Source organism: Leptonychotes weddellii, chromosome 10 (genome assembly GCF_054177405.1).
Source record: "Leptonychotes weddellii isolate Sample4059 chromosome 10, ASM5417740v2, whole genome shotgun sequence".
NCBI classification, from domain to species: domain Eukaryota; kingdom Metazoa; phylum Chordata; class Mammalia; order Carnivora; family Phocidae; genus Leptonychotes; species Leptonychotes weddellii.
In genome coordinates, this window is record NC_138378.1 from 40,018,586 (window position 1) to 40,043,866 (window position 25,281).

General features: G+C 41.8%; 1 protein-coding gene across 1 annotated transcript in view; it reads right to left on the minus strand.

Annotated features, from left to right (window-relative positions):
- Positions 1–14,063, minus strand: part of RALGAPA2 (Ral GTPase activating protein catalytic subunit alpha 2) — a 308,387-nt gene extending 294,324 nt beyond the window's left edge. Inside the window, exon 1 of the mRNA XM_081831950.1 lies at positions 13,798–14,063. Coding sequence (XP_081688076.1) covers positions 13,798–13,903 — 106 coding nt within the window. The 5' untranslated portion in view covers positions 13,904–14,063. The remainder of the gene's footprint in view (positions 1–13,797) is intronic.
- Positions 14,064–25,281: the final 11,218 nt, after the last annotated feature.

Genomic DNA, 25,281 nt, shown 5'->3' on the forward strand with positions numbered 1-25,281 from the left:
TTTTTATTCTTATGTTAATCCCCATACATTACATCATTAGTTCTAGATGAAGTGTTCCATGATTCATTGTTCGTGCACAACACCCAGTGCTCCATGCAGAACGTGCCCTCTTCAATACCCACCACCAGGCCAACCCATCCTCCCACCCCCCTCCCCTCTAGGACCCTCAGTTTGTTTCTCAGAGTCCATTGTCTCTCATGGTTCATCCAAAAAATCACGTCTTTTCAAGTTACACTGAGCCAGAGATCAAGACTCCCTCAGGCCTTTCCATTAAGAAACACAATATAAAGTACAAATGGGGCCCTATTTTAGCAGGTTCCTGAAATGGAGCCAACCACTGGCTTCTCTTTGCAATCATTTATATAGATAAATTAATATTACCCTGACCAATCAACATTTTCCTGTGCTCATACTTTTTAGCAGCTGGCAGATCTATCTCCATTTTTTGTCAACAGCAGGGGTATTTTTTGGGGGGGTGGGCGGAGAAAGAGAGAGCAAGAGAGCACCAGGGGGAGGAGGGGAGCAGAGGGAGAGAGAGAATATTATGCAGGCTCCATGCCCAGCGTGGAGCCTGATTGCGGGACTCAATCTCATGACCCTGAGATCATGACCTAAGCCGAAATCAAGAGTCAGACACTTAACAGACTGAGCCAACCAGGCATGCCAGGGGTACTCTCTACTATGTCTGCTTCTTGCCTCTTACTGAAATTTGGGATAACATAGCAAGCCCACCTCCATACTGTTACAAGCCTAGGCTGCTGCGTGGGCCCCGTTACATGGCGCATGGCAGTCTAGCTTTCCAGCCCCATGGGCTGCTGTGTTCCCAGCCTGTCTTCTCATCACTACTCACTGCCACAGTAAGGACAGACACAGCCCATGTGTGCCACCTTCCGCAAAACCTGCTCCTGCCACAGCTTCCACGGCTACTTACTTCTCTTCTCCAGCACCACTTCTTTCTCTTACCTCTTCCCTTTTTTGTCTCCAGTCACTGCTCAGTATTGGGGCAAAGGACCAGACTTTTTATAAAGTTAGCCAAAAGAAAAGAAAGGCTTTCTTTACAAAGAAAGATCCTGAAGGTCAACTCAGGTCACTCCCCTGCTCGTCCTGCCCCTGGGGCTCCCCATCTCACTCACCTTAGTTAGAGAAAAATCCCAAGTCCTCAATGAGACCTACAAGCCCCACCCGGTCCTACCCTTTCCTCCCCCACCCCCAACTCCTCCAACTCTATTGACTTCCATTAGATTCTCAAGCCTATTTATGACTCAGAACCTTTGCACTTACTGTTCCCTCTGTTTGGAACACTACTCCCATAAATAATCACCAAACTGTTCCCTGCTTAACACAGATCTTGACTCTAAACCCCTCTTCAGAAAGGCTTTCCCTGACCAGCTGTCTAGACCAGCATACACACCCCTATCAAGCTTCATTTTTCTATAATCATTACCTGAAATTATACATTTACTTGTTATCTGTTTATTGTCCATCTGCCCTAATAGAATGAAAATCTCATGAAACTGGAGCTTCATTTGGCACACAGCAAGTCCTCAGTATCTACATGTAGAATGACTTAAAAAATATATATACTAATATAGATAGAACTCAAAGAGTGGCAAACCCATTTATTAAAAGGGAAACCCTTACTTCCCTCAAATTAGATAAATCCTCAAAAATAACTCCCACAGTCTTAAGTAGAACTTATAAAATGTCATGTAAGGTTTTCTCAATGACCTAGGATTATCAACACAAAAGTCAATGCCCTTGTGATATACATGGGTATGAGCAGAGATATGAGCAGTACTGTTTTGTGTGGGAACGTATCAGAATGCCTTTCCAGAACTACTTCCTCAGAAATATATGAGCCAGAATGAGATTCAGTCTCTAGGAACAGGGCAAATGATATCCAAGCTGGCCAATCAGAGTACCCCATCTCCTACAGGAATGGGCCCATGACCCAACTAAAGCCAATCAGCGTGGTCTCAGGACCTGGGGCCCTAGAGGGGCCACACTCTTCTCAAGGGTCACTAGCTTTCAGGGACCATCTCTCCTGCACCTGGCAGAGTCAGCCTGAAAATGAAGCAGAAGCACAGAAAAGAAACAAACACAGAACCAAGAGTGGAAACGAGTATTTTTCACCAAGAGGAAGGTCAAAAAAGAGAGTAGACGTGAGAATGGGTGAGTGTCCTGGACTCCACTTACATCCCCATCAAAAGTCAAACATACTTAAAGCCAAATGTTCCCCTAGAGTAGTTGTGTGCATCATTAAATTCCCCCCTTTTTAAGTTAGAGTTTCTGCCACTTGCAACCAAGTGTCCTGACTTATATAAATATGCTCAACATAAGCAGTATACCCTTGAACAGTGCAGGGACCGAGGGTGTCTACTCCCTGCATGTAACTTTTGACTCCCCCCAAACTTAACTCACAACAACCTACTGTTGACCAGAAGCCTCACCAATAACATAAACAATTAACACATATTTTGTATATATGTAATATGCACATGATATGCTGTATTCTTACAATAAAGTAAGCTAGAGAAAAGAAAATGTTATTAAGAAAATCATAAGGAAGATAAAATACATTTACAGTCCTGTACTGTTATTATAAAAAAAAAAAAAATCCACATATAAGTGGACCCATGCAGTTCAAACCCGTTGTTCAAGGGTCAACTGTACTATCACTCCGGTGGAGCAGAATGATTTTAAAAAGAAAAAAAAAAAAAAATTCCCCAGTTGGTTAAACACACACGGGTGGTTGCCAGGGCCTGCAGGGAGGAGGGAATAAGAGACTGCTTAATAGGTACAGGGTTTTCTGTTGGAGTAATGAAAATGTTCTGGAACTAGATAGAGATGTGATGACTGCACAGCACTGTAAATGTTCTAAATGCCACTCAATTGTTCACTTTAAAATGATTAATTTTACATTATGTGAAATTTACTTCAATAAACAAAATTTTAAACATGAAAACAATGCTGCAATGTGTTTCTTAATTGCCTTTAAGTATACCTATCATCATTTCCCAGAAAAGGAAATTAAGTCAAATGATATGTACATTTTTAAGACCATTAGCACATACCAACAAATTACTTTCCAGAGAGATCATACCAAATTAGAATCCTATCAAAGGTGTACTGGAACGCAAACACAGATAACCAGGAGGAATCATTAAGGGAAAAAACACACACAACAGCAACTTTGCTAAAATATTAGGTAAATACGTTTTTATTTGTAAGTTTATATATCCTAGGTAACTGAAGTGACATTTATAACATTGGTTCTTGTCATTTCTTCATTTGTGACATATATATTATATTTTAAACATCTGTTCTAATTTTTCCTGTTAATATGTAGGAGCTCTCTATGTACTAAGGATATAACTATATCCTCTCCTATAAATTTCAAATATTTTTCCAGGTCATTATTTATTTTTTACTTCAGTTAAAATGATATGTCTGTTTGCGTGTATATTTATTTTAGGAGCAGGAAGAGAGGAATGGAACCATTCTCTCCAAAATAAATAGCTGCAATATGATACATACACACACACACACACACACACACACACACACACGAAGACGAGGTGATATTTACTTCTACCCCGAAGTTCAGCATAAGCTCTACTACAACAAGCCTAACTAACCCAAACACATCCTTATCTTATCAGATATAAAATCCATGGAAAATAGAGGTCTACACTGTTTGTACCAGAAATATAACCGGACAGAAATAAAACACGTTAATCCCTTTAAAAAGTTGTAAAGAAGCAACATATGTCATCTGTTCCCCTCTCTTCCATGCTGTCTTAAAAATACTATCAAAGATTTCATTGAAAGAATTCTTACTAGTTAGAACCAGTCCTTTTGGGGGGATAGTGACTTAGTTTTGGTTTCTGTAGATTTAAAATTTTACAATAGTGTCTCTGCAATTTTGTTTCCACGAAAGAAGCCTCACCCAAGCCTATCTTACCAACAGCCCTCTGGTCCGGCTGTCCCTCTCCCCCAACCTCTTTTCCCAACCTCTTCTCCCTTTTGTCCACACAAATAGTCCTTTCTTACAGTTGCTCCCTTGGGATCAGAGGGGTGGGTCTGATAATGAGTGCAAGTACACAAGGGAGAAGGTTAGGGGGCTCTTTCAGGAGATCTTAGTTCTGGGTCTCAAATCATTACTTTAATGATGGGAACATCTGGCTTGTGAAAACAATCTTTGGGGCAGGAAGGCTTTTAGAAATTTTTCAAAACATCAGGTGGCTGCTACTCCCACACAGACTTACATCCGTCTATTTGGAAATCATATTTTGAGGTTTGTTTGCTGGGTTTTTTTTTATTATGTTATGTTAATCACCATATATTACGTCATTAGTTTTTGATGTAGTGTTCCATGATTCATTGTTTGCGTTTAACACCCAGTGCTCCATGCAGAACGTGCCCTCTTTAATACCCATCACCAGGCTAACCCATCCTCCCACCCCCCTTCCCTCTAGAACCCTCATTAATAGTTATTTATGCTAGACTTGGATTGCAAGCTCGGCATCCCCAACACTGTGTATAGTGCCTGGCACATAGTCTCTCTGGATAAAAAATAAGTGCTAAATGAACAAGGGGACTCTGGAGCCAGCTGCCCAGGTTCAAATCCTGACTCTGTCACTTACCAGCTGTGTAACCTTGGACAAGATTCTTAACCCCTCTGTGTCTCATCTGTAAAATGAGGATAATAATATTACCTATCCCATTTGGGAGGACTACATAAATTAATTCATGTAAAAGCATTTCTGGCAGTGTTTGGCACATGGAAAGTGCTGATTAAATGCTAATTATTATGATTACAAATAAGGAAGTATGTTACCAAAAGGAATCAAGATGAATAAGAAGCTCTTCATATTCTCAATGTATTTATCAGCTAGTAGGGGAGATCCAGCAGATACAAAGCAAAAGGCCATAAATGCCAAATGCAAAGTTCAAAATACTATGGGAATTCTGAGGAAATATCATTTCGGGGCAGAGGGATAAAGAAAGTTTATGTGGAAGATGTAGTGTGCTCATGCTGTCTCCTGGAAGGGTTTTAGATGGTAGGATGGGCAACACCTTCTGGGGAAAGGGATGGTGTGTCAGTCTGGGCTCCCTGAGAAGTAGATACCAAGACAGGATTACATGTAGGATATTTACTGGGAGAACTGCCTGTGAAGGCGAAAGGAGAGAGACCTGAGAAGGCAGGGAGAGGTTTCAACCACAGTGCAGGTCTGACCCCTGCGAAGGAGAGGGGGAAGGAAGGAGGGCTATGAAGGAAGAGTCTCAGACTCCAACTCAGTCCTGAGAAGGTCTTGACCAACCCATGGGGAGTCCTCAAGCCAAAGTCACCCTTCAGAGGCATCTGGATCTTGCATGAGTGGACCACATTAGTATTCCTGCTTGCTCAGTAACTGCAAGGAGCCCAAGAAAAGTTTAGCTTTGGCTAAGAAGTGGTGGTGAATCCAGAGGGCAGCAGCCAGAGCCATCAGTCAGTCATGATCCCCACAGCACAGACCTGAGTGGCACATTCTCATGGCTCCCAGAATTGGGCACAAACAATGTCACTAGTATCTATGTGTCCCTGAAACCATGGTTGAAGTTCAGCGAATATGTGCCATCACTTAAAATCAAACACAAGATAATATCAAAGGGCTCCTTATCTTTTAAAGCTAAACCACAGTTGCAATAGCGAAATTACTTATTTACTGTTAAAAATTACAATTACTTTTAAAATACTTTTCAGATGTGGTTTCAGTTTCTAAAACAATATAAAAGACATAAAAATGGTTATGAAATATCTCTTTTGTAAAAATCACTGTTAAAAATTTGAAATGGGCATTCAGAACTAAGTCAGAAACAAAGCTTGACGGAGAATCTAAAAGTTAAGTCCTTTCTGAACTGGTAGCTTAAGGCAGCATATTGATCCAATGAGAATATGAGAAAACATTTTGCAAAAGTGCAAGGTGCCACACGAATATGTACACTCACGTTAAATCTTATGTGAGGTTAAGCCGCATTCAAGGCGAAAATGGAGATCAAAATTACCCCTAACCACGAGAGCCACACCCAGTAGGACAGATGGTCCCACAGTTGAGAGGCACGAAGGAAAGAAGACCACTGAGAACACAGCACTTCCCTGGGCCCCCTGCTGCCACTCTGGGACACATGGTCACCAAGTGGAAGGCCAGACAATATGTGCACTACCTGAACTGTCCTCGTTTTATATATATATGCATTTCCTGGCTTCTGGCCAAGTACTGAATGCATAAGTTAAATGCATTTATGAGGTCGCTCCCCAAAAGAACAAGTCTTACAGATTACAGTATTTCCTTTATTTTCAGGGGATGCACAGGAGAGGGAACAAGACATCCTCAGTCCCTATCATAACTACACCAGCAAGAAAACTGGCTCAGCAATTGACTCTACCTCTTACCTTCGCAGAGAAAACAGAAGCCATAGTGTGAGAGCTCCCCCCACATCTAGGACCCCATTCTTACTTCCTCCATGTGGCCTTAGAGGAAGTGGTGTCCCTCTTGTCAAGCCTGATCTCCTGCCCCACGCTCTTGATCCCACTGAAGACCCACCTTTCTCCATTTGTATTCCGTTTCTCTGCACTGTTTCTTCAATTTTGCTCTTTTATTAGCTCCTTCTTCTACATATATATAAACTCAAATTTTCTCAGCTCTTAAAAAATATAAAAAGCATATCCACACATACGGACCCACCCACCCATCGTTGATCTGGGGTCCCCCCCTTTCTGGCATATTAATCTGTATTCTTTCCATTTCCAGACCCAGAAATATGACTCAAGCTAGCTAAAGCAAAAACAGGGTGTTACTGGCACCTGCAACCGAGAAGCTCAGGGGTGGAGATGGCACAGACACGGTGAACCTCTCGGCTCACACAGGGTCCAATGCGTTCGTCTCACCCTCCATCTCTCTGCCCTGCTTCCGTCTGATTATGAACTCAATTTGAGGTAGGTTCCCTCCACACTGGGGAAAGATGAATGCTGGCAGCCCATGCTACACCCTCAGGGTTTGCAATCCAGAAGGATGGGAGCTCTCACTCTCCTGGCACTCCTGTTTCAAATCTCAGGGACTCTGAGACTCTTGGGCCATTCACCAAGGGGACACATCACATTTGGCTCCTATTCTCTCCTTATGTCTTCCTGGTTCCCAACATCTACCCCCACCACAGGATAAAAGCCACTGTACACTTAACTCCATGGTGGCCACACCATTACCTTCACACAAGTTCCTCTCTCTGCAGTCCCCTCATCCCTGACTTGTCCACCAGGAAAACCTCTTATTCGTAATTCCAAACCCACCACAGAGCGCATCTCCCTCAGGAAGCACTGGCGACCTCTCCAAGAGGCCTCTCTGCCGTGCCTCCTCTGCACCAACTCACCCACTTCATCGAGACACTAACACCTTCACAGGAAATGTAGTTGTTTACGTGTCTACCACTCCTATTAAACCATAGGCTCTGGGCTTCTGCCTTATTAATACCTGAATACACAGCCCTCCTGAGCAGACAGACAGACACAGACACACACACGCACTCACTCATACACTCTTGAAAAAAATGTCTGTGGAACTGAAATTTTTTTAAAATCTGAAGACAGCATAGTTGTCTACCACATTTATATATTATTAATTTTACAGTACAATAACATATTCCTCCTTTTTTTTTTAAGATTTTATTTATTTGACACAGAGAGACACAGCGAGAGAGGGAACACAAGCAGGGGAAGTGGGAGAGGGAGAAGCAGGCTTCCTGCGGAGCAGGGAGCCCGATGCGGGCCTCGATCCCAGGACCCTGGGATCATGACCTGAGCCGAAGGCTGACGCTTAACGACTGAGCCACCCAGGTGCCCCAACATAATCCTCCTTTAAAACATAATTTAAAAACTTAAATTGAATCAATTTGCTATTTTGGAAGTCAATTTTTTAAAAACAATTCCCTACAATTTTATCTATGGAAAGATCAGTACTCTAAACACCTAGTAAAAGTATTTATGCCCAATTGCAAGTAAAGCACTTACAAACAAAATAAAAATACAAATTATAAAAAGTTACATCAAAATATTCTGGAACTACCAATTAGCTCTCTTCCCAGAATAAAAGGAGGAAGTCAGTTGTCTCAAACAAAACATCTGAGCTCGATCGGACTTTTATCTTAGGTTCACCCTTCTCTCATCAGGAGTCCAGACATCCCTGAGCCTTAGAGTCAGGGATTGGTGTATGTGTGATACACATATCTGTGTCCAAAGTTCATCTTACGTGCCAGAGGTTACAGATATAAAACGTGAGTAACTGATGAAAAATTAGCAAAAGGAGCATTACGGCAAAATGACTGCTTCAAACAAGGCTGAATGAGAGAGACAAAACTAAGACTGCCTGAGGAGCCTGAAATTACACCTCGGCTCTGCTCTGGTTGTAGAACGTCCTTTGACACTAATGTCCATGCAAATATTTTACCACCTGCTAGATCCGCCGAGGGTACAGAGAGGCCAATGAACAGGAAAACACAAAAGGAGTCTTTTTGTCTTCTGCCATGCTGAAATTAAATATAGCCTCAAGTCTCCCTAAGAATCTAGTAAAAATAGACCAGGCAGAGAGCAGCACAAGTCAAAGCATCATTTTTGGGAGACATGCAAAAACCATCAGGCTTTTGTTTATATGTTAACATTCACTGTGGTGGGGTAAATATATTTTCTGATATATAAATATACTTTTGAGTCAGATAACTAGCAGAGGCATAACATGGGCTTATAATCAGGAATCCCAGCTCTGCCACTTATCAACTAGGTGCTGACAGACGAGTAGTTAAGCTCACTGAGCCTCAGTTTCTTCATCTACAGGTTGAAAGTAGGAACACTACCTGCATTAGAGGTTTGTGGGCAGATCTGATGGAACCATGATGACAATAAACAACCATACCATAGCTTTCTATCCTCTTATTAAGTTCCAGACCCTATGTCCAACAACCTCCTAGACATTTCCACTTGGATCTTGCCCTTTTCTCAAACTCAACACCCCTAACACCAAATTCATCTTCCCCTATCATTAGCCAGGATCTCCTAACTCCTCTGGCCCTATCCCTGACACTCCCATTCTCCAAAATGCCTACTGCCAATTTTAAAATTACACAAATGTGTTTACTGCTAGTCAGACTAGAGTGGAAATGGTAGTCTCGATCCTTGCTGCTAGCAGGCTCATTGGGAGCAACACTTGCACAGCGAATCGAGTCATAAACGTGTTCAAACCCAGCAATTTGACTTCACTGGAATCTGTCCTAAGGAAATAACACAAAATATAGAAAAAGCTGCTTCCCAAGATGTTTAGAACAGTATTATTTATATCAGAGAAAAAAAGAAAGAGAGAGAGAGAGAAAGGAAGGAAACAATTTTATCATCCAGGAAATAGTAAGCTAACTTACGGTACACAGTTTCAACAAATGTTTGTAGTTAATAAAAATGAGAGGGAAAAAAAATGAGAGGAAAATGCTAATAACAAAATAAGTTTAAATGGCAACATTTAAAACTGTAAGTGAACTTGTCCCTACATAAAGTAACAGATACTTAAAAGGAAATATACCAAAATGTTCCATTTCACTCTGTCAATATGCTCAGCATTTGTGAGAGACTCTTCTCTCCTCTCTGGTTCCAGATATTTGGCCCAAGCCCGGATGTTACTTGATTTGCTTTGACTATGGCCTCTTATCCCAGATCTCTTCTCCTTCAGACTGATCACTCCTTGCCTGGCTTCTACAAACCTGTTTCATTACTCCACTTGACAATCACTAGTTCTTGCTGCATTGGTCCTTCGAAATCCCACCCCTCCTCTCCATTCACAAAGCATCTTATTTCAGACCCTTACCATTTGTCTCTTCCTTTGCTGCCAGCAGTGTCATCCCTCCCATCACCCTCCAATCCATTTTCCTGGCCCTGCTGACAGGCAGACAGCTCTCAAATCTTATCATTTGACCTACGAAGAGTTCTTCAAGCAGGCCCTCTCACCTGCAAGGTAAGATACGAGCTTCCAACTCAGACAAACAAGACTTTTTCTGATCTGGCCCCCAAACTGCCTCAAGCTTCTGCCAGTCAGGCCACCACTCCTCTCCCCCCAACCAAGATCCTCCAGTCCAACTCACTGTCCTGTCTCTACCCCTGGCCTACATAGCACTCCAGTCACGCATCTGACACTGTGAACACCCTCAGGGCAAGAATTCTAGCACTCCATCTCATGACCAACATCACCCTGTGACTCCCTCACTGGACAGGAGGAAGGAGCAGGCTGGCGTTCCTCACCTTTCTACATCATTGCCATGTGTATTTCCACTACCAGCTCCCATTTCCCCTTGCCTGGAACTGCCTTCCCGCTGCCCTTCCCAAATTCTAACCTTGCTCTGCCCAGTATGCAGGCACTAGCCACATACAGCTACTGAGCTCTTAAAATGCAGCTAGTTTGAAATGAGGCATGCTATAAATGTACAATACACACTGGATTTCAAAGACTTGGTATGAAAAACAGAATGTAAAAAATATTAATATTTTATACCGATTACCTGTTGATTACAGATTAGATCTGCGGGATTATATAAAATGTATTATTAACATTAATTTCACCTGTTTCTTTTTACTTTTTTAAATGTGGCTACTAGAAAATTTTAAGTTACACATGTGGCTCAGTAGTCTAGCCATCCTTCAGGGACCAGCATGAGTAAAACCTCCTTCAAGATGCCCTTCTGTTTGTGCCACTCTTAATGATCTTTTTTGACCCCTTGAAATCCTATAATGGAGTCCAACATATAAGCCACTATCTAATTACATACCTACCAAATGCTTACTATTACATCAATTCTTCTTGCTATATCAATACTATTTCTATATGGGGATTTGTAGTAGGTACTCAACTTTTGATTAAACATGGAATCTTTGCTGGAGCAAGATAGCAATACACAGAATTTTTTGGTTTCTGTTTTGTTTTGTTTACTCATTTACTCTCCCATTGATGATTTCAACAATACAGGGAGAACTGGAAGTCAGGGGACCTAAGAGCTCTTTGTTCTACCTGCAATTAACACAATACACATAGGCCATTTAGTCCATGGCTTGGCCCCGTGTAAGGTCTGTCTGGGCCTCAGTCTCCCACCTTGTAAAATAAAGTCAATAATAACAGGCCAATCTGCAATATGCAGCCAGATTAAAGTAGCTAAGCAAGTTCTAACTGGAGCCATTACCATGAATGAGAAATACTCCACTTTCCACAGTTCATTGTGTGTCTCTCAGCCAGTTGTCTTAAACACAGACTAATTTTTATAAAGAGAGAACAAATTCACAGCAATTATCAAAATATAAAGGGTGGTGTGGGAAAATACTTATCAAAATACTTGTCCTATCCTATTAATAATGGGAGGAAAGTAATGGGAGAGGAAACTGTTACATGCCTGCTGCAAACTGAAGTAGTTTATACATTATACTCCCAATAACCTTTACAAGGTAGACATTACCATACCCATTTGACAGAGTAAATAAGGTTCAAAGACAGTCTAAGTAACCAGCCAAAGTGATGTAGCCACAGGCTGCAAATCCAGATCAATGGTATCATCTTTGTATGTAAAAAAGAACACCTTTATTATCGCTTGAAGACAAAATATGTGAAAAGCAAGAGTATTACATAAATATGCAAATGAAAATACAACAATAATGTCCATTCATTTCCCTCAAGTAGTTTTCTTGATCTTGGCTAATTCCTGTCTTTCAGATCAAGGGGCCATTTTTTCTAAGTAGATTTTTTCTTTTTTTTTTTCCTAAGTAGACTTTTTCTTAAAGTAGCAAATAGGGTATATGATGTGCTAGGAACTAGTACATTAATGTACGGTGTTTCTTTAAAGTCTTTAAACCACAGTTGTTAGCGAAAGTTTATGTTAGACATTGTGACTAGAATTCTTCAGACACATTTACAAAAATGTAGCCCTTATGGATAAAGATTGCAGCAATAAAGTACACTGGGTCATTCCACAAATAAATGCATCCACAAAAAACAACCTAATATCAAAGAACCTATGTTACAAAACTGAGGTCATAATGAGCTCAATGAAATGAAAAAAGAAAGTTCCTCAAAATAAGATACTGCACCTTAAAGTGAAACCACAATTACACAGCCTTGAAAACGAACTACTTTCTCAGAATGGTAACAATATACTGTGAATCTCTAAGAAGCCGAACTCATCTAGGTTTAATTGATTCTGCCTTTACAAAATGTAGCCAACTTAATCCTGCAGACTTGGACAGAACCGAAGTTCAAATTCTCTACCACAGAAAATGTCCCAGAGTATCAAATGCTTTAAAATACTGTTCAACTTTCCTTTATCAAAAATGTCCCAGCAGTAGGTGTTAATCAGTCACTACGAAGAACTCCACAATGCAACCTGTGTGTGCACGAGATTTTACTACAGGGAGGAGACAGTTCAGTTTACCAAGGACACCACACTTTCAAAAGTCTTGAAAACTAATCCTTCTTAACAGTAAGTAATTAATTTACATTTCATTCCAAACTGAACAAGATAGTGTAAATCTCAAGGAATCCGAGACTGTGAAAAACTTCACTTGGCGAAACCAGGTGTGTGTGTGTGTTTCCTCAGAGATACTTCACAGGGTATAAATAGAAACAATTAGCAACTTTTAATCTCATAAACAAGATCTTTATTTAAAATTCACACATATAAAATGAATTCTTTTATGTCATATTTCCTCAAGTGACAGACACATTAAGACTATGTGTCCTATATCAGGTGTTTTTTCCTCATTTTAAGAATAAAAAAGACATCTAGAAGAAACAAGGTGTCCTTTTCTCAGCCCCCCAAAACACTACAGACAGCACAGGTGTTTGGTCCTAAACAAAAGTTAAGACTAAGTAAGGAAGAAAATAGAAAACAAAACAAAGCCTAGCAAAGCAGCTAGAGATCACGTGCAGCAGGTGACAGGAAGCCTTGTGGACACTTCACAGCCACAAGGATGAGCTTCATCGCAGGTCAACTGCAGGCCCCCCTGGGCTCCACAGAACCTCCACCCAGCAGTCCATAAAAACGAAAGAAGGCAAATAACTATCACTGTCATCCTGGCAATAAAGAAGCAGCAGCCTCCTTGAACCCAGGAAAGCCACCCCTCCCTCCAACAGACAGGAGGAGCCCCCTTCACACCAAGGACACAAAGAAACCCAAGCAGCCAGGCCCAATAAAAATAAAAATAAAAAGAGGAGCATGGGAAGAGAGATGACAGCTAAATTAAATAGGAGCGTTCCGAGGCTCAGTCTATTTGAAGACTCCGACTCAAAAGTAAAAATAAAATTTAAGGGAAGGGGGCCCACAAGAGATGACATTTCAATTAAATCTGTGCTGGAAACACTTGGAGACTCAGTCTACTTAGGGTGTCAGAGTCAAAAATTAAAATTAAAAAACGAGAGGGGAGGTGACAGTTCAATGTGTATGTGTGTGCGAGGAGCACCTGGAGTGCAGGATTTGCTGGGGAGGGGAGAGGCACGGCTCCGCCGACCTCGATGTGACCGGGTGCGAATCTGGGGCAAGTTTACAATCTGGGCGATAGGGCAGAGCCCGAGGGCCAGAGTGCCCGCTGTCGGGGAACAATGCTGGGCCCCGGAAAGGAGGGTCTCACGCCACCTCCACCCCCCCCACCCCCCACGCCATGCCGTCGGCATCGCAGCCCCGACCCTCGTCCGGCCCACGTCGGGGCAGGTGCCCACGAGCCCGGCTCCCCAGCGCGCGCCTCACCCAGCAGCGCCCGCAGGTGCTTCAGGCGCGTCAGTACGTCCTTCTTGGGGTCCAGCACCTTCTGGGTGGACTTCTTCACATCTCCATGGCTCCTTCGGGAGAACATCCCGCCGCGGTAAACCCCGGCCCCGCCGGCGGGGCAGGAGGCGCCTGCGCCGCGCGAATCACCGCATAGGGTCCGGGTCGGCGCGTGTCGCGCGGGCCACTCGCCGCCCCCCGCCGGGCCGCCACCGCTGCCGACGCCGCTTCAGCTGTGGCTCCAGGAAGGAGGGGCGGGCCGGGTACGGCGAAGGGCGGGGCAGGAAGGCGGTGTCGACGCGGATCGACCGCCCCGCCCCGCGGGAGGTGCCGGCCGGCCCTTCGGGCGCGGCGCACGCGCATGCGACTTGAACCCACTTCGCGGGGGCGCGCCCGGAGCGCCGAGTCGGCACAGCGAATCACGAAGAAGCTTGGAGCTTGCACACGCTGTACTACAAGTCCCTGAATGCACTGCGACAGAGCCCTCCAGTCAGGTTGGCGTGTCTTAGGCACGATGGGAGTCAACGGGCTGGGTCTGAGCACGTTCTTCCTCCTCACCCGGCTGAACGCCTCAAGGCCTCTAGGGAAGTGTAGTTCTCCCGGGGGCGAGGCGCTGTGACTTACCTTTCCTGGGTCCCCAAGCCGCTGGACAGCATCGGCCCGCCCTCTCCCCAGAGGGGCCCAGGGCTCCCAAAGCTTCACTCCTTGGTCGGTACTATCAACCCAGTTTCCTCTAGTGCAACGTGAACCACAAGAACATCTCAGTAAGAAAAATTTCAAGGCTTTTAAAATGCAAACTATTTTTCGTTTTGACTTCTAGATTCACACCAAGGAGGGAGTCGAAGTCCCTTTGACTAAACTAAAATCAGAGCTCCAATTTCACACTAAAATGAATGGCTTTGGTAGCAGGAAGGGCATCCCTAGACTCTGGGTGAGGAGTCCAGCCAGTCCCCCTTGGTTCCTGAGATCCAACTTCACTTGGGGTATGAGGTTGCCTTGCCAGAGGGTTCCTCAGGATCTTGTCTCTTGCCTTGTAGGAAGTGCACGTTCTCTGTGTTGTGCAAGGCCGCATAGCAATCCAGTAGCAGAACCAGAAATAGAACCTGAGGGACCTGACTCTCAGGCTGGTATGCGTTTTAAGGCTAGGTGCCTGTAACTTGGAGCAAAACTTTGAGATGGAAAATGGCCTGGAGATGTCTTACAAGAGATCTGTAGGATTTTTTTACTGGCATCTGGATCCTTTGATGCTCCAAATTTTGACAACATTAAGCTGGCTGTTTAAAATCATGTGCTTTCCATCCAATTGGGACAACACAACTTTTTCTCATTTGGGGGAACCTGTAACTTGGGGGAAAAGCCAGAGATTTACATAGCTTTATATTCTTATAACAAGCATGATGTTTGGCCTCTAGAAGCACTCACTAAACGTTTGTTAAATAAAATGGAATAAAAGCTGAAATAGTCCTATTTATCTCATCCAGGCCTGCAAAAACATATCTTCTAGTTGTTAGAGCCTATTTTTAGAGTTGTCAAAATAGCATTGATAGAACTAGGACATATTCATGCAAAGGAATATTATTCAGCTCTAAAAAGGAATGGACTACTAATAAACCCAATAACGTGGATGAATCTCAGATCCAGATATGAAAGCCCCACACTCAAGATGATGCCAGCCTGGGTCTTTTGAGATGACATCTCAAAAAGGGCCACAAACCCTCCAAGATTGTTGCAAGAGAGAAATAGCTTTTTCTTTTAAGGCATTTTGAGTGCCTTTTTCACAGTACTTAGCCTGTAGCTAGTTACACATAGTATGTCACAGTATTCACTGCCCCATCCCTTTAGAAGAAGATACCTTTGATTGAAAAAAATAGGATGCACTTGTCTTAGGAAATTCAAATTGTCTATCACACAGCAACCTGTCATTGTCATCAAACAATTATTGAGGACCTGCTGTGTGCAAGGCATGAATCTAAACCTTGGAGATAAAGAGATGTATTAGATATGGTCTCCTGTCCTCGAAGTCTTCCAATCAAGTTGAGGGGGGTTTAGTTTAGTTTAGTTTAGTTTAGTCCCTTTGACTAAACTAAAATCAGAGCTCCAATTTCACACTAAAATGTGTTGTCAATAAATAGGGAGAGGGACAGAGGGTGAAGGAGAAGCAGACTTCCTGCTGAGCGGGGATCCCCTTGCAATCTCCATGCAGGGCTTCACAAGGACCCTGGGATCAGGACCTGAACTGAAGGCAGACGTTTAACCAACTGAGCCACCAAGCGCCTCTGGGTGGACTTTTTTTTTAAAAAAGAAAAGAATGTAAGAGCCCTCAGGTGGTTAAGACCATTTCTTGGTAACCAATGGGGAACCTGAGCTGAACTGGGTATGTGTTTCAAGATTGAACCAGGGAAGACTGCAGGGCTTTAGAGCTTTATAATTTCCTCCATACACCGCTTACCAAAAAAGCATCATATTTTTCCGATGATAGCAAATTGAATTCAGGTGTTAAGGAAGACAGAGCCCAAGTAACCATGACAGAGGGAGGGAAATGAGAGACCAAGAGGTCCCAAAGAATAAAGAGAAACATTTATTAATTCCTGATGCTGTCTGTAGTAGAATTTTATTTTTTTAAAGATTTTATTTATTAACATAAGAATAAAAAAAAAAAGAAAAAAAAAGATTTTATTTATTTATTTGTCAGAGAGACAGAGCACAAGCAGGAAGAGTGGAAGGCAGAGGGAGAAGGAGAAGCAGGCTCCCTGCTGAGCAAGGAGCCCAATGCAGGACTCCATCCCAGGACCCTGGGATCATGACCTGAGCCAAAGGCAGATGCTTAACTAACTGAGCTGTCCAGGCGTCCCTATAGTAGAATTTTAGAAATTTTTTTTTGTTTTTGTATACAATTTACATAAATTCAAACCAACACATGTTTATTGAACAACTGACACAGCTAAAATTGTGATGACCATAGCTTTGTACTTCCCATTCTTTTCTATTTTACTGAAAATTGGTCTTTCGAGGACCATGTGAAAACTGCAGCTCCTACCATCATTGATGTTAAATACTTATCAAACAGTTCTACAATTCATCATTGTTGGGGTTATGCCCAGCACAGCGCCAGGGTCAGCATTCAATCAATATTTGTTGAATAAATAAATTCATTCATTCATTTCTTCATTAATATCTCAGTCAGCATTATTAGGGAATGTTGTTTAATACAATGTTTTCAATTTAACTAATGTGTTATAAGACATCCAAATTTTAAAATTTTACCCTTCTTTCCTCAGAAATCTTTCTAAAATATAGACAGACTTCTCTGTCTTCTTAAACAGCTTATTCATTGTTTGTGAAACCATAATTTATCCCCCCACACACTGTGATCTCCTTCATCTCTTCTAAACTGGTGTTGCTACTAGACACAAAGGAGAAATGTCTGGTAGAGATTCCTCATCTAATTTTGACCACATCTTGCTCCCAAATTCAGTCACTGCTATCAGAGACAATTTGTTTGCCTTTTTAACTTCCATATTGGAATCTTTCTATACGTTTAGACCTGCCAGCTCTTAGTTTCCAGATAACCTAAATGTTAATGTATTTGCTTTCTAATTTTCACTCATCAGAGTTTTTTCAGTTTGGAAGGATTTGGGGTTTTTTCAGATTGACTAAAATATCTTATGCCCACATATTAATCCTAGTTGTCATGAATATTACATTAATTTTAGTATATGGAAAAATTCAACTTTTAGCTGCAGATTTTCCTCTCAGATAAGCTCATTGTGCCTGTCCTCAGGAGTAAGATCTTTTCGTACGTCAGACATACTGTGGCTCTTCATTTGGATGCTATTGCCACAGAGAGCCTGCCCCTGTGAACCCCTGTGACACAGTCTATTTTTACTGATCATTGGACCTTTGCATTCTTATTTTCTTAAAAAAAAAGCTACGACCTAATAAATTCAATTTTTTTCTTACATCAGCTCTTACCCTGAAATGTTGAATTCATTCAATGTGTATGTTGTGCCCCTGTGAATCTGCACCTATCTAAAATCCCTAAGAAAGAAGGGATGGCCCTCCATAAGAATGAAATGCCAAACTCAACACTTAAGAAACAAGAAACCCAATGTCCTCATTTTCCAGATGATATATTACTGTAGACACCGAAAATATATTTTTTTCTCCTCCAAAAATATTTCCTAATAGTTTCTTTTCTTTCCAAATAACTGTCAAATGAGAAGATTTAATACTTAACTTTAAACTTGACTATAAATCATTTTATATGAGAATTTCACTTCAGGACAGACCTGAAAAAGTTTTTGAAAATGTACTAGCCATTTTGATATGTCTGGTGGACGCTTGATAACAAAGCAATGCTTTAAGGGAAAAGAACCTAATCGTTTTTCTAAATTTAGTCAAGCAGATGTTTTCACAGCTGTGCATTTCAACCACAATGTCATCTGCTTTGGATATATTTTCATTTTTTTTTATTATCAGAACAGTATTAACATTTCAGTAAACATGTCAACATTAGAAAAATATAAGCCCATAAGTAAGGATCATAAGAAATTTTATAAATTAAAAAAAGACCCATATCTTTGAATGATAATGTTGGAAAAATCAAGAATCATGGAAATTATCTAAATAGTAAATACAACTTGAATAGAAGGATGATGTACAAAGGCTAGAGAGATGAAGTTTTAGAGGTGAGAAGCCTGTGAAAATGTGCTCGTTAGCTCACCTCTTCCCCCAATACACAAAATGCCACCATTAGGTTTAATATTAGATAAGATTTACTCCCTAATTTAGAGCCAGGTGCTAGATTTTCTAAAAATGAATGTAGATTATAGAATGTCAACAAAAACTATTCATTTAAAATGGAGAAAGCCAGGGCGCCTGGGTGGCTCAGTCGTTGGGCGTCTGCCTTCGGCTCAGGTCATGATCCCAGCGTCCTGGGATCGAGTCCCACATCGGGCTCCCTGCTCTGCGGGAAGCCTGCTTCTCCCTCTCCCACTCCCCCGGCTTGTGTTCCTGCTCTCGCTATGTCTCTCTCTGTCAAATAAATAAATAAAAATCTTTAAAAAAATAAAAAAAAATAAAATGGAGAAAGCCATCACACAGTTTTATTTATTAATTCCTGTAATTTTCTAGAAAAATGAATCTCAAAATAATTCTTAGAGAACAATAATTCTTATGAACCATGAAACAAGAATACAAATTCTCTTACTAATATACATGCAGATGTATGTCCTAAATGGAGACTGCCTTTACCTGGTATTTCAGACAGCATTCTCAATTTTTTTTTTAAAGATTTTATTTATTTATTTGAGAGAGAGAATGAGAGAGAGAGAGCACATGAGAGGGGGGAGGGTCAGAGGGAGAAGCAGACCCCCAGCTGAGCAAGGAGCCCGATGCGGGACTCGATCCAGGGACTCCAGGATCATGACCTGAGCCGAAGGCAGTCGCTTAACCAACTGAGCCACCCAGGCGCCCCAGCATTCTCAATTTTAAGCAACAGAAATTGACTGGCTATTTAGGTAAAGATGATTCATCCAAAGAATGCCAGACTCCCACGATCAGTGGAAGGTTGGAGATCCAGCCTTGGAAAATAACTAGAAAATTAGATACCAAGGCAGCATTGGCAGGCCTGGACAAATTATAGAGCAGAGCACATGGGTCAGCATACCAAGACTTCCATGACAATGAAAGACCTTCCACCATCCTACACATCTTCAAGTTCAAAGTCTCAAGAATATCCAGTTGGCTAAGCCTTAGATGGAAGCCTAGCTCATGTGTCCACTCACCTTGCTGCCCTGGGTCAGAAAATCTGAGGTGCTAATCCTCTTTGTAAATAGGACCACCTCCTACCACCTCCTACCAAGACTATATAGGATAGGAGAGGACATACCCCAAAAAAACAATGGAGTGTATTATTGGAGGAAGGGAAGTTGGATGCTGAGTAGCTAAAATAACAACAACAATAAATAAATAAATAGTAATAAATAGTAAACAATAACAATAACAAAAACAATAAATAAATTAAAATATGCCCTAGAATATGAAAATGATCCACCCATTGGGCTGGTTTATAATTAAGATCTTGTACTTTAGTAAGATAATTGGAAGGCATAGTTTACTGCTTTCAGTAAATCTTTAAGGAAGACTTACATTTGATAGTTGTTTTTTCCAAATTTTAACTCGGAAACCCCCAATGTCACTTAGACATAGGATATGTGCAAATTGTGCAATTATTAAAATCATCGTAATGAATAATTGGAAAAAATTGAATCATATTGTTGTTTCTGTTTAACCAAAATTGAAGAATTCAAATGCCACAGGGAAAATTACTAAGTACCTCCCTTTATATTATCCTTCTTTCTATGTTTATTTTCTTTCTTTTCTCTGAATTGAAGTACCCCTCCATGAGCCACACTGTTATCATGTTTTAAAGTCCTTCTTGGTAATCTTTTTGACCCAATAAGTAGACTTAACTGAGTCCCCACTCTGTGCTAGTTTATGCACAGCAACGAAGTTACAAATAGAATGAGGACACAGTCTCAATCCCCAGAGAAGTCATAGTCTGAGAAGTCAGACATAGCCCTGACCTCAGAGAGCTCACAGTCTAATGTGGGAGATGGACACCTAACAAGAGAATAATAATTAACAAGAGCGATGCATGCAGGAAATTATGGGAGATACCAGGAAGGACTGGGCTGTAGAAATGAGGGGAGGATCAGAGAAGGCTTCCTGGAGGAGGCAACACTTGAACTGGGGAAAGGAGCTGAACACACCACACGCAGGGCGAGGAGGAAAATACAATGGGCTGTGTGAAGATCACCTGAAGCGGTCTGGTTTTGTGTGGTTGCCACCCATGTTTGTGCTTGTGGTTGTCCTTAGCATACTGTAGGGGTTGCCAAAATATGCCTATGTTCTTGTAGCCTTATAAAAACAGAGGGCTAAATGATAGTAAAAGGTGATGACGCCAAAGCTGGAAGAGACAAGTGAACTTCTTTTGACTCTGTAGAAGCAGGACGGGATGACAGCAAAAGCAAAAGCTCTGAATCCCAGTCCTTCCCCCTTACTAGCTGTGTAATCTTAAATGGGTGACTCAATTCTCCAAGCCTCAGTTTTCCTCATCTATAAAATGGACAGAAACTCACATTGGGCTATTTATTCTAAGGAGTAAATGAGTATAAAAAGAATTGAACACAATGCTTGGTACAAAAATGTTGTTCAATGACTATTATTTTGTTTTTCTCTTCCCCTCTACTTCCAGAAAATAGAAACAAGGTAATTTCTGCTTGCTAAGATTGTGCACACTTGATTTCTAAATGTGTTGAATAGGAGGGGTTTACATAGCTGAGTTTCTCATGGTTTTATGTAATTGAATCTGAACAGCGTCAGAATAGGTCAAAGCAATATCCCAGAACCTTTATTTCACCTTTATTTGTTGCGTGTACTCCTTGGTAAGGAGGGGCATATTCACTGACGTCGCCATCGTACCAGGTGAAATATTGCTCCTTTCTGGATCGTCAGTGATACCGGATTAGGAATGCTGGCTAAGGGAAAGGACATAACGTGTGACTCAGCAGTTTGTTTTGGGGCATATTTTACTTCCTCTGGTTCCTGTAAGACCAAACCCATGAATAGTTTATGGGTCCTTTCAAAAGTTAAAGTCATAATTCAGATTATTATAAATCAGATTATAATAAATCAAATTAATAATTTCACTATAACAGTCATAAAACAACAAAGTAACACCCCGCAGTGTGAAAGGTTTGGTTTAAATAATCTATCCAAAAGATGCCAATTGACGTTTTTCTCCATCATTTAAATGTTCATTTTTAAAATCAAAATAATAAGCCCCTTTTTTTGAGCCTCTTTACTGTCCGAGGCTTTTCTCACTCATTCATTTGTTCAAAAAGCATTAACTGAGTTTCTTTCTGCTGGGCATTTATTCTAGTCACTGAATAGATAGAGATTAAAAAAAAAAAGATCAAATCCCTGTTCCCGAGTTGCTCACTATCTGGTTGGGTAAACTATCCGAAGATGACACCTTACAAAATAAATATGAAGCTGTTTTTATTTTTAACTTTCAGAAAGTATTAAGAGAAGCCCCTCGTTTACTTTGCCTTTGTATAATTCTGCTCCCCCCCACCTCAGCCCTGGTTGTGATATTGCCTACTGCAGGTGTAGGCTAAATAATTTCACCTAATTGTCAAGGGTTATCAGCAAGGAAATCCTGGAGTCATAGAACGTTTCGAGAGTAAAATGTGACTGACAGATGTATTCCCTTATTATAAAAAGGAAAACTAAGAACCAAAGTTGGTTAGTAATTGGTCGTCATCAGAACTGGGGATGGAAACACTTACCTGAATCTGACATTCTGGTGCTGGTGGCATTAGGGTGGCTGGATAATTCCATCCCCCAGTACCATTTTGCAAAGCGATTTTATGACCATTCAATCCTCACCACAGCCCATAGAGCTGGGGTTCTTACCCGCATTTCATCTAGACTAAGAGAAGTTGTGTGGCTGGCCCAAGGTCATCCAGCTCACAAGAAGCAGGTCAAAAGGACAAATGAGAAGGACTTAGATCAGCAGACCACAGGAAGTAAATAAATGACTTGATTGGCTTCCTGGCAGCTGGAAATCAAGATAGACCAGTTCAAAAAGAGTAGGAAAAGACTCATGAAGGAGAATGTAAAGACTTGCCTGGGAACTGAAAACTACCAAGACTTTAGACTCTGCCTTTAGAACCAGAGGATACTTTAAAGTTTATCCAGACAAACTTCAGAGTCAGGTCCCTTCTCCAAATCTTTAAAGTTAATTAATAGTCAAGCTAGGTAAGAAGTTAGGGTGTCTTGACTCCTAGGCCAGTGCTCACCTTAACCACATTATTTGCTGGCTAGAAAGGTCAGTGGAAGCTCAATTTTTAGTAAAAGCTGGAAGGAGATTGGGCTAATCTTTTACAATGGTTGCTCTCAATGAACCACACTCCCAGTGTTCATATACCCCTGTATTTTTCCTTTCCCCTTGAATCTGAGCTGATTCTGTGATCTTCTTTAACCAATCGAACACAGAGGAAGTGACAGGGTACCAGTTTCCATTCTAAGCCTTAAAAAGGGCTGGCAGCTTTCATTTTTGCACACTGGAAGAAGCCAGTCACTATGTAAGAAGTTTGACTATTCGGAGACTGCCACCCTGTGAGATGTCTAATTTAGCCACGTGGAGAGACCACATAGAAAGGAACTGAGTCTCCTGGCTGACAGCCTCAGCTGAGTTTCGAGCCAACAGTTAACACCAACTTCCCAGCCGTGAGAGCGGGACCATATTGCAAGTGCACCCTTCAGCCCCAGTCAAACCTATCAGTCATGTAGAGCAGAGATGAACTGTCTCAGCCAAACTTTATTCAAATTACAGGATTGTGAACAGATAAACAGGAAGGTTGTTGGAGTGAGCCACTAAGTTTGGAGATGATCTGTTACATACCAATAAGTAGCTAAAACAGAGAAGGTGTATGCTGGTGGCCCCAAGGATCTGGAACTAACAAATTTTGAAGACTTACCTCCTCAGTTGGACAAAGCCACATACTGCATCCACTGGTTTATCTCTAACATCCTTCTGGTTCTAAAATTCTCTGAGCTTGTGACTCTCTGTGGCTCATCCCTATGGCTCTAAACAAGCCTGGTGTCCTCATGATAAAGGGATTTTTGCCCCCCCACCCCCAGAAGGTAACTGGCCTGACGGGGATTGCTTTTCTCACCAAGGATTAAAAATGTAGGTGACAGGAAGGGAGGGAGAATGGTCTTCCAGAGGTAGAGGCAGACAGAAGAAGAAGTTCCAAGAGTTTGGGTGCTGGCAACAGGAAATAAAACTCAGAGTTTATCTCCATAAAGGAAATTGGGGAGTATTTACAGATTAATTAACCGAATATCCATAGAAAAACCACCAAGCAAGCCTGAGATAGGCAGGTCAACAGAAATTGACTTGAGGAATTAACTTTTGATTCATTCAGTATTACAGGAAGCACTTGAAAATGTACTGGACTTGTAACTAGTTCCTTGCAGCTGGTGAGCAGGCAGGAACATAGATGGAGTCTCCAGAACGGTCAGGAAGAGGGCATATCAATTATCTATTATCAATTATCTATACCACTAAAGTGTTGTGTAGCAACCAACTACAGAACTTTAGTGGCGTACACCAATAAACATTTATTCAGCTCACAGGTCTGTGGGGTTCATACGATCTGGGTCAGAGTTGGCTGCTCTTGGCTGAGATCACTTATCTTGGAGTTCACAGCTGTTGGCTGATCTAGGGTGGCCATTGCGGGGACAACTGAGGTAACTCTGCTCTGGTCCATATTTTTCTCATCCTTCTCCTGGGACCAGTGGACTAGCCTGGGCATGTTCTTCTTCTATATAACACGGGGCAGAAGTGAGCAAACCCAATTGCACAAGCAGTTTTAAGCCTGCCTGACATGTTTGCTATTAACCTATTGGCCAGAGCAACTCACAAGGCTGAGCCACGAGTCAGAGTCAGAGGGCAAAAGGAATAGATATAGAGAAAGGTTAAGAATTATGACCATTAATCCATCTACCATGGAAGTTATTTTGTAAAAATCAACCTTGACAATGGAAAAGGGAGCTTTTTGGAGGACCTCTCAGGACCTTCTGTCTGATTAGGCAGCATTATTAGACCCTGGGAAGTTGAAGCCGAGGAAACCTGCCTCTTCAACAAGGAGTGACTATCCTCAGTCCCTTTGCGACATTGTTGGGAGCACGCTATGAAGGCACATGGACAAGTTGTGTCTTTCCCCAATGTCTGCTTTATTCAGTCATAAAGCAAGGTTAACATAATGATAAAGTAGGTTCAAGATTCCAAAGTCAGTGACATTTCATCACTTACGTTAACTTGGTGTCTTACACGTCACACAAAGCAAAGCATAAAGACAAGTCACACAACAAACAAGACAGAACAGGGGTAGGAAATTAAGGCACCAAACTTGAAGTCAGTCTGCGAGTGTGCAGTCGAGATAAGGCCTCGGTCTGGTCTGGGTCAGCTCTTGGCATATGCTGCTTACTATGTTCAGGCAGTGGAAGATCTCTGTTATGTTCAGAGATCAATCGGGCAGAGCGTTTGGCAGCAGCTGCCTTTGTGATGTGGTCAGATGTGAAATGGTCAGTGTCTAGATAGTCAGTTTGCTGCAAAAATCCTCCCTCTTTAAAGGGATTTAATTGGTCTTGGGCCTTTGCAGATGTCCTCTGGTTCTGTTATCAGTTCTGGGTGTTGGCTGGTTTGGGTGATATCTGGTCTTGGCTGCAGTGCCCTTGGTTGCTGGCATCACTACCAGACAGAAGTTACTGCTTGACAGGAGTGACTCCATCTTGCTCTGTACAAACTTTAAAGGAATTAATATTTCTGCCTGGTTATTCGCATGACTACCCTTTGGTGACCACCCTTCAATCTCTCCTGCCTTTTTGAGA